Here is a 10,437-nt window from a genome sequence, read left to right on the forward strand (position 1 = left end):
TTAAAATTAGGTCATGAGTTGAGGGAACAAAAAATGGATGCTGTGTGTGTGTGTGTGTGTGTGTGTGTGTCCATGCTTCTGTAGTAGAGTGTGGACACCAGGCATATTTTTTTGAGACAGGATTTTCCACTAATATGGGAACTCACTACCTCAACAAGACTACTTGTTGAGTAAACACAAGGATCCTTTTATCCTCACCTGCCTAACACTGGTATTACAGTCATGTGACACTTATTTCTTTAACTTAATTTTCATTTATTCAGTGTAATAGCTTAATTTGAAACTTCTTTTTCTCTCCTCTTCAGTTACATTCCTTACAGTCATGGATCAGGATAATAATACAATCAGTGAGTTCATCATGTTGGGATTCACAACCGATCCAACGATGCAGAAGATACTGTTTGCAGTGTTTCTTGTTGTATATACATTGACTTTGCTGGGAAATAGCTCCCTCACTGTGTTAATTTGCAATGATTCCAGGCTCCACACACCCATGTATTTCTTCATTGGAAACCTATCATTCCTGGATCTTGGGTTGTCTTCTGTCTACACCCCAAAGATCCTAGCAACATGCATCTCTGAAGACAAGAGCATCTCCTTTGCTGGCTGTGTGGCTCAATTCTTCTTCTCTGCAGCACTGGACTACACTGAGTGCTACCTTTTGGCTGCCATGGCTTATGACCGCTATGTGGCCATCTCAAAGCCCCTGCTTTACTCACAAGCCATGCCCTTGAAGCTATGTGTATTTTTTGTGGCTGCCTCATATCTGGGTGGTTTCATTAACTCTGTCATCATCACCAAAGACACTTTTGCCTTGAATTTCTGCAGTGACAATGTAATTGATGACTTTTTCTGTGATATCCCACCCCTGGTGAAGCTGGCCTGTGGCAAGAAAGAGAGCTTTCAGTCCGTGTTGTTCTTCCTCTTGACTTCCAATGTCATCATCCCCATTGTATTTATCCTGGCCACCTATCTCTTCATCATCGCCATTATCCTGAGGATTCGCTCCACTCAGGGTCGGCTTAAGGCCTTCTCTACCTGTTCGTCCCACCTCATCTCTGTGACCTTGTACTATGGCTCCATTCTCTACATTTACGCTTGTCCCAGATCAAGCTATTCTTTGGATAGGGACAAAATTGTTTCAACCTTTTACACAGTGGTTTTCCCCATGCTGAATCCTTTGATCTACAGCCTGAGGAATAAGGATGTGAAAGAGGCTCTGAAGAAACTCCTCAAGTGAAACAAGAGCATTTCCTCGTAAGATGCAAAGAAAATATTTAATCATGTTGCTCATGTTCTAAGAAAGATGCCACTGACCATGATTCTATCAAATAATATAAAGGGACATGTCATTCATCCATATGACTTCTGAGTGTATACATAAACTCTCCAAACAAGCGTACTATAAAGATACCTGCGTACTCATGTTTATTGCAGCAACATTAACAAGGACTGGGTTACGGAATTATTTTAGGTGCCTATCCACAGGCACATGTAAACTTTTGTAATGTGTACAAGATAGCTCCTTACTAAGGTATAAGAAGAAATGTAATTAGCATTTTTTTTGCGGGAAAAATGATAGAAGTAGAGAGCATCATTAAGAGGAATAAACTAGTTCCACCAGAACAAAAATATTAAACTTTGTCTTCTTTTTGGAAGTTTGGAGATGAATAGAAGAGTATGGAGGCTGAACTGGGGTCACCTGTAGAGGAATAGAGAGAGACAGAGAAAGTGGACAGAGATATAGTAACAGAAAACATGTGTGTGTCAAGATACATTTTACATATCTGCGGTGATATCATGATCAAACCACTTCACACCATTTTATATGTTAATTAAATTATAACATGAACTTTTAATTAAAGAATAAAGATTTTATGCAATGGGTGCAGATTACTAAGTGGGCCAGGGGACATTCTCTATTCAAAACTTTAAAGTGCTTGCCTGTAAAGCTTTTCCTCAGGGGTCAAAAAAAGATGCTAGGATAAGTGAACGAACTGAAGCCTGAGGGTTGAGGAATCTACTCATAACAGGTTCTTTCTATCCATGTCTTTTTATTGTTCTCTCTTCCTTGTTCTCTCTTCTAATTCTTCTGTCCTATCTGTCTATAATTTCTTAGCTCTAATTCTCTTGTCTCAAGTCTAATTTCAACTCCAATTCTCTGCTATATTCTTCTCCTTCTCTTCCTCCTTTTTCATTTTCCTGTTTCTTCTAATATCTGGGACATTTATGCTCCAACTTCTGCTCCAGCTTCTATTAACTCTCTTTGATCTGACCTGGCTATAAAAGTCCCCCGAAATCGCGCAGGTATAGAAAGTACTCAGATAACCTATGTAAAGAGACAAGGGAAATTTTCAGTCTTTGGACTATTAGCACGTTCTCCAAATATTGCAAGCTCTAGGGGCCTTTTCTATCTGGAGTTTATACCATTAACTCTAAGCTGTTGAAACAGGGAGGAGAACCAAACCTCTAAAGGATCAGATCTGGGACTTGATGCCCATCAAGCTGCTCTGAGAGCCTGCGGTGTGAATCTGTGGCACCAGTAGGAATCTGTGGCTGTGAGCAGATGGTTAATTTATTTTTTTCTGCCGTCTGTGAAAATAGTGCACAGCAGCAAATTTCCTAAACTAAAATCATCAGTAAACTGAGGCAAAGGTGAGCATTATGAGTTAGGAATCTCTTAATGCAAGGTTGGTTGTAGGTCATTACTTTTCTTATTAACAAGTGAAGTAAAACCAGGACATGCTTATTTTTTCTAACTATCTGAGCAGTTATGAATCAATAGCTTTAGACATATATTAATTCTATATCCTTGGATATCTAGGGATGTCTTAAATGGAATGCTTTTTCTTGGACCCTAAAAACTGACCAAATGCTTGCCAATAAAGATGATTTCAGAAAGTCAGATCTCTGCATTTATATAGGAGAGAGGAAGAAAGACCTGTTAGTGGGAAACTGTTTTCACCCATAGCTAGAGGATGGCATCAAACCCCAAATGCATAGGGGACTTTGTGCCCAATAAGGGATCAAATAGTGCTCAACTGTGGAAGCTACATCCCAAATTTGGAACAGAAGTGAATAAGCTACAGCAAGAAATCTACAGCAAGACACAGCCACTTTATTCATAAGGCAATAATTCCAACATGTCTTACATTTTGATTTAAGACTCCACACAGAGTTCTAGATTCTGATGCATTGACCTTGTGAAATTACATTAATTAATTACTGAATAATCCTGTAACCAGTAGCAATTCTCTATATACATAAAAAACATGAGACAGGTTGGAGCCCAACATCTCACTGGATAGCCAGTCTCCCTCATATGTCAAGCCTCCAGTTAATTAAGAGACCCTGTCTCCAGGTGATTAAGGGAAAGTGGTAGATGAACACATCTCGTGTCCTGTATATGAAGGCATGAACACAACCACTATACATTCATGCATATAAAAATTCCTTTAATCCCAGCACTCGGGAGGCAGAGGCAGGCAGATCTCTGTGAGTTTGAGGTCAGCTTGGTCTACAAGAGCTAGTTCCAGGCTCCAAAGGTACAGAGAAACCCTGTCTCAAAAAACAACAACAAAAAATACACTTTTGCACCTTATAAAACACATGGCACATAGAAATAAGAACTAAAAAAGAAAGTTCCTGTTGAACCTTACAAATTTTGTTCTTTTGTTTTTCTGTTTATATTAATATATGACTTTTATTCTAATAGATAAGGTTCGTAAATACAAATTTGTCATAAGAAGTATTTATGCTACATTTCCTTTATGTTCATTTCTGTGTTCGTAGAGAATTGAGAATAAAATACAAATAAATCAAAATTCATATACTATGGCTGCAACCAGACAGACCTCCAGGTGCTCACTTTCTCTGCACCTTTTCCCATGGGACATTTCTGTACTTAGATTCCTCATTTCCTGTTTCGTAAGTTTTTCCCCTTATAATAAATACAATATAATTGTTTTCTCCTTAGCTAACCTGGTTATTTCAACAACTCTCAGATACAGTCTCATTTTGAGATTTTTGGAGGCAGGATCCCCATTTTGTACTAAGGTCAAGATAAAGTGCAACTGACTGACTGTTTTGCTTTTCAGATTTTCAGGTTGAACCCCAGTTACTCTCACTAAGTTTTTTATTAATCATGCTTCAAATGGGGACCTCAGATTTAGTCCTGTGACCAGCTGAGTTTATTTGCATAGTAAGAAAAGTTTTAAAGACACATACATACATAAATATATATATCTTAACATATACATTTTCACTGACTCCCTGATTAGATTTTTCATTTACAGCCAGATAAATCACATTTTATTGTTCAGTTCACTTAAAGAGGTCATATAGAAAAACTTTAATGGAGTTTAGTAGAAAAAAGCTTTACTAGACAAGATACTTTTCTCTTTGAAAGAGATAAAGGAGACTTTATTCCCCTACAGTCTGTGGTTTTAGAGACTGGAAATTAGCTTAGTTAAAATAATAAAATGATACTGAGTTTCCATATTATGACATTTGTTCTTTCAATAACAAATCAAATTTCTTGTTTTAAGAAAATTATTCCCTAGTTACTTCCATCCTCTTTATTCTTCAACGATCCTCAATCTGTGGTTCATGACACAGATACTAGAGAGAACAGTGGGTCATTTGCTAGATTTAGTGAGATGTATAAGCAGGAACTTTCAAGGATCTCTGACAGCTGAGTAGTGTGTCTAGTCATATTATTTTTAAACCATGCTTTTTATGTTCAATAATATAATTTAAATAGTAAATGAGAGTATAATAAAATGAATTGATATGCTTTTAAACAGACATAAGAGAAAATTTTCACTTTATAAACCTTCTTTGAAGAACAAACTTTTTAAATGATCCCTTTTCTAAATGAGTCAATCTGACAAATGTACTCAGTGACAACTCATGCCCAATTCCTATTGCACTAAAGCTCTATGTCATTAAAAAGAAAATTCAACCTTAATAATCATTGAATGAAGGAAATAGGACATATTGGATTCTTTTTGAGTGAAAAAAATATTTTTGATACCTTAATAATCAGAAAATTGAAGTTTAAAAGCTAGCATAACTCAAGGTCAGCCTGGTCTCCAAGTAGTGTTCCTGTCCTGGCTTCCCTCAGTGAAGGACTTATAAGCTATAAGGTGAAATATACCATTTCCTCCCCCATGTTGCTTTTGGTCATGGTGTTTTAACACAGCAATAGAAACCCTAAGTCATTAGTCATTTAACTTTAAGTTGTCAATAGGTTGTTGCTTACATTATCTTTTATTCAATTGAATTAATAGCTCAAGCTAATGAGTTTCAGTGTGACACCTCTACACAGCAGTATGTTGTTCCTTAATTATGTCTAGACCCTCTACCTCTTCCCTAGTCTTTTTCTCTACTTTTACCTTCTTCTTCTTTATAACACTCCAAAATAAAATACAGTAAAACAAGGCAAAAGACCTCATATGGAGCCTGGACAAGGCAATACAATTGGAGGGAAAAAAGTCACAAGAGCAGGCAAAAGAGTCAAAGATACGCTTGCCCCTACTGTTAGAAGTCCCACTAAAACACCAAGATAACAGTCATAACACATATGCAGACAGCCTGGTACAGATCTATGCAGGCCCTGGGCTTGCTGTTTCAGTCTCTGTGAGCCCATGTGATCCTACTTAGTTGGTTTAGTTGACCATGTTCTCCTGGTGTCCTCCATCCCTCTGACTCCTACAGTCTTTTCTTCCTTTCTTTCTAAGATCCCCAGAGCTTTCTCCTCTGAGGGGAGGAACCTGGTGGAGACCTGCAATTTAGACTCTGTCTGCCTATACCCTATTCTGAGGGTTACCACTACACTGCAGGAGGATATCAGCTACTTCTCCTTTCTTTTCTGGAAAGTTCACTCTCTATTTCCAAGTTTTTTTCTTTTTTCTCTCCCCCTCCCCTCCCTTTCTTTATTTTTCTTTCCTTTTCCTTTCCACCAATGGATCTGGGTTTCTTGATGGGCGAGACAGTGTTTTGTAGTATGGGGACTGAGAAGAGCATAAATAAAAAAATAGATTGCAGAATACATACAAGACAGACTTAATTACCAAAATTTAAGAGTCTGTTTTCAGACATACCTAATGATTATTTTGAGACATACGATCATTGTGTCAAACTTTAAAATGTGTTTCAGAATTCATCATATTGTAATTAATCCAGAAACCTCAAATTCCTGACGGACTCTAATTAAGTCTTTGGAGGCAAAGACACATATTCCTATACTGCTATGTGTGCAAAGTCTCAAAGGATCGCTGAGGAAATGTCTATATTGAGTCCAATCCATGCAGGCCATGCATCAAAGTGCAAGGAAAAGATGTCACTTTCAGGAATTGGCTGTTCTAACTAAAGGTAAGCTTAGTAGCCAAGCTTGGCAAAGTGAGGTGGGCATTCTAAGTCCTTGGACCTAAGTCCAAGACCTACAATTAGCATAGGTCTGTTTTCACTTTAAATAATTGTTTCTATATACATATGCACACCTCATTTAATGAGACATATGTTCCTCATCTATAACTTCAAATTCCATTTAAGGTAACAGTATCAATATTCTCATTTACATGAGGGAAGTTATGAGAATAGACTTTGTGATATTCTTGCAAAGTTAGTTATTATTTTGCAGTTTGCTTCCCAGACATTCATGGTATGATGTTCCATTTCCTGGTATTCGTTTTTATGTGCCAGAAATTTCCATTATTGCCAGTGAAGTTGAAGAGCTCCAATGAAGAAAGTAGGGGAGTGATGTTGAGGGGCTGGAGATGTCTTAATAAAACTTCTGCAAGTCATTCCCTATGGTTCATATCTTCATAAGCATTATTATGTGGAGTAAGATATCTTGATAGATTATTTTGAATTGGAGACTTTCATATGGTAAGTTCTGATGTTTTTATGCCTGTTACTTTTCAAGGATACTTTAACTGACAATTGATTAAAAATTGCTGGTGGGCTAGAAACTTTGAGAATGAGTTGTCGATGTTTCAATTTTATTCTTTATTTTTTTTTTTTAGTTATGGGATAGTGCAGTATGTTTGGGAGAGTCTATAAGCCAGTGTGACTCAGGTTAGGAGTTCAGGGCAGTGTGAGGAGAGAGCTATAAGATACAATACCAATTTCCCACCAATTTACTGTAGGAATATTTGTGAGAAACTCTGTGGTATAGTACACTATAGTAGCAAACATCATGGCAAAGAATAAAATGCTACACAGTTGCATTTTCATTTCACTCAATTGAAATGCTGTAGTAAATTGCTCCATTTGCACATTTAAACTTGTTGCTTGTTTTCAAAATATTGGGGGCAACATAATATTTTGTATGTGTCTTTTAACATTCCTTAGAGATTTTTGGTGTTTGTAGATATAAAATGCAAGGATTTTAAGACTCTAGATGACCTCACAGGAAAAACTGAACTCTTCCTCATGTTGAACATCCACAATGTCAAAAACATCACAATCATGTTTATATCCTCACATAACCTAAGGAAAAGGGGAAAATAAGTGGTTTTAAAATAAATAGTTTTAAATAATTTTTAGTAATTAAAGAAGCAAGTGTTAGTCAGCTCTTGCATGGTTTCAGTGAGGAAGAGAAGAGAGCAATAGCCATTATCATCTATTAGTGGTAAGGGCTTAACATTTGAGAAACATATTTGGCTTTTTATTTCTTCAAAATAATTTTTCATACCATATATTCTTAATTTTTTTCCCCTCCCCCATCTATTCTGAGTTCCTTTCCACCTCCTCATATATTCTATCCCAGACATTCTTTACCACTTTCCTTATACAACAAACAACCAAAACCAATCCAAAACAAGAAACTCCAGAATAAAACAAACCAAACAGACAAAAAGAGAAATGAAAACAAATACCCCAAAAATAATGTCACAAGAAACATATACACATGTCAACAGACAGATAGCCATCACAAAAACACTGAATCTGAAACAATAACAGATATGCAAAAGACAAGGTAAAAATTGCCCAAACAAAGCATTATAAGAAAAAAATCTCCAAAAGTACTCTTGATTTTGTTTTATGCTGGCCATCTCCTGCTAGACATGGAGCCTCCCTTAGCTGAGGTTTGTATTTCCAATGAGGCACTATTGGAGAAAACTAATTTTTCCTTTGCTAGGAGTTTGGAAACCTTTGCTCAAGGAGCTTTTGAGTTATATTATGAACTGAGATGCTCAACAGACCACACTGGTCACTGTGGGCATCCTGCTTAATCTGAAGTTCCCTTGTGTCAAGTGGTGGGACAGGCTTGTAACATTACTTTATAATATGCCCCTTGTAAAACTAGGGCAAGGATGAATATGGTGAGAGACAGTACCTAGAGTCATAACTGGAACATAGAAATAAAGTTTTTTCTTTGTACTGATAGCCTGGAAGACTCTACAATATACTTCTGTTCATAAAAGCATCATTGCCATGCCAGGCATATAAGATGTTCACATTAGCTTGTGGGAAGATGATTGAATGTTTTGACTTTAATAGAAAGTGTCTAATCTCTTAGGTTATAGCAGTACACAAGGCATAAAATTTAGGATAATATGCTAAACAGTTGTCTGGCTTTTTGATTAAATTCAAAAGGTGTCATTTATTACATTCATGTATTTAATTTTTCACTTTAATGAGTGAGCACATTTTATTGAACTCTTCCTTTTAATATGCTCACTACCACATACAGTTATTGAGTATTTTCTTATTTATCATCTTTCTGCAGGCTGACAACCTGTCAGGAAGCTGTAAAAGTTCATGAGCTTTCTGTTTCTTATTTTTTGATAAGGGACTGGATCCAAATGACGTAGTTCAGAAATGAGACGTTGAGAATTTCTAATTTAAAGTCTCTAACTCCAGGAGTCTTCCACAGTCATGAAACTTTGAAAATTTCTAATTTAAAAGCTTTAATTCCAAAAGTCTTCCACAGTCACTGTCTGAAACTCCACTGTTCTTTGCTGTCTTGAAATTATTTAAAGGAGAGAATGGCTATAAACCTCTAGTCTTTGTTGATTTGATGGATATATTGCTTATGTCTTTCTCTTAATGGATTACATCACTAATCTATGTTTTTTTTATCACATCATGTTATTAAGGTCCAGTGATTGGTGATTGCTTATTTCTCTTATCATCTTATTGGGATTATTTCTACACTGTGTATCCGCTGCACCTTTCTACCCTGGCTTTCCCCTCTGTCGACATGGAGATGGACAATCGCACCATCCTTACTGAATTCATCCTCCTGGGCTTCTCAGAAGACCCCCATCTACAGTTGATTCTATTTGGAATTTTTCTAACCATCTATGTGATGACCTTGTCAGGAAATATGACCTTGGTTATCCTAATTCGTATTGATTCCAGGCTACATACACCCATGTACTTTTTCATAGGGGGTCTCTCTTTTTTGGATTTCTGGTATAATTCTGTGTATATACCTAAAATCTTGGTCAATTGTATCTCCGAAGATAAGCGTATCTCCTTGGCTGGCTGTGGGGCTCAGTTTTTCTTTTCCTGTGTAGCAGCCTATACTGAGTGCTACCTGCTAGCAGCCATGGCCTATGACCGCCATGCTGCAATTTGTAGCCCATTGCTTTATTCAAGTATCATGTCAACTTCTCTCTGTATTGGGCTGGTGGCTGGATCCTATGTTGGAGGGTTTTTGAATGCCATAGCCCATACTGCCAACACATTCAGGTTAAGTTTCTGTGGTAAAAATATTATTGATCACTTTTTCTGTGATGTGCTTCCATTGGTAAAAATGTCCTGCACAGACACTCGTGTCTATGTGAAAATTCTCTCTAGTATGGTGGGCTTCACCGTGCTCTCCAGCATTCTTGCCATCCTCATTTCTTACTTCAACATCCTCCTGGCTATCTTGAGGATCCGCTCAGCCTCAGGAAGACGCAAGGCATTCTCCACCTGTGCCTCTCACCTGGTCTCCGTCACCCTCTTCTATGGCTCCTTGCTCTTCATGTATTCAAGGCCTAGTTCCAACTACTCCCTGGAGAGAGACAAAGTGGCTGCCATGTTCTACACTATCATCAATCCATTACTCAACCCTTTCATCTATAGTCTGAGAAACAAAGATGTTAAAGAAGCCTTTAAGAAATTGATACAGCATATCCAACAACGAGCATGAAATTACAAATTATGGCTGATTAAAAACTGACTTGTAGACATGTTTGTACTATTTCTATCATAACTAAAGCTAAAACAATGTCCTAACAGCCACGAAAAACTTAGCGACCTTCTCCTAAATTATGATTAATACATTCTTGCAACTTAAGCTATTCCAACTATGTAACAAGGAGTTTTTCAATGTAATATTCTTGTTGGTTTGCAATACTAACTTTAAAACAATAACATACCCCCTCTTTTAGGTCAGGATGGTCATGGGAAAAGATCAAATAGAATTTGATTGCTTTC

The 10,437-nt window shown here is 37.1% G+C and overlaps 2 protein-coding genes across 2 annotated transcripts; both read left to right on the plus strand.

The window, feature by feature from the left end:
• The first annotated feature begins 322 nt into the window (after nucleotides 1-322).
• LOC121466604 (olfactory receptor 1013) lies at nucleotides 323-1,240 on the plus strand. The gene has a single exon (XM_041680385.1). It carries the CDS (start codon nucleotides 323-325, stop codon nucleotides 1,238-1,240), a length of 918 nt encoding a protein of 305 aa, XP_041536319.1.
• Nucleotides 1,241-9,211: 7,971 nt separating this feature from the next.
• Nucleotides 9,212-10,150, plus strand: LOC121466338 (olfactory receptor 9G4-like). The gene has a single exon (XM_041680002.1). It carries the CDS (start codon nucleotides 9,212-9,214, stop codon nucleotides 10,148-10,150), a length of 939 nt encoding a protein of 312 aa, XP_041535936.1.
• Nucleotides 10,151-10,437: the final 287 nt, after the last annotated feature.

The sequence above is a fragment of the Microtus oregoni genome, unplaced genomic scaffold (genome assembly GCF_018167655.1).
Source record: "Microtus oregoni isolate MIOR12 unplaced genomic scaffold, Mior012 000033F_ref0000390, whole genome shotgun sequence".
Lineage (NCBI taxonomy): Eukaryota > Metazoa > Chordata > Mammalia > Rodentia > Cricetidae > Microtus > Microtus oregoni.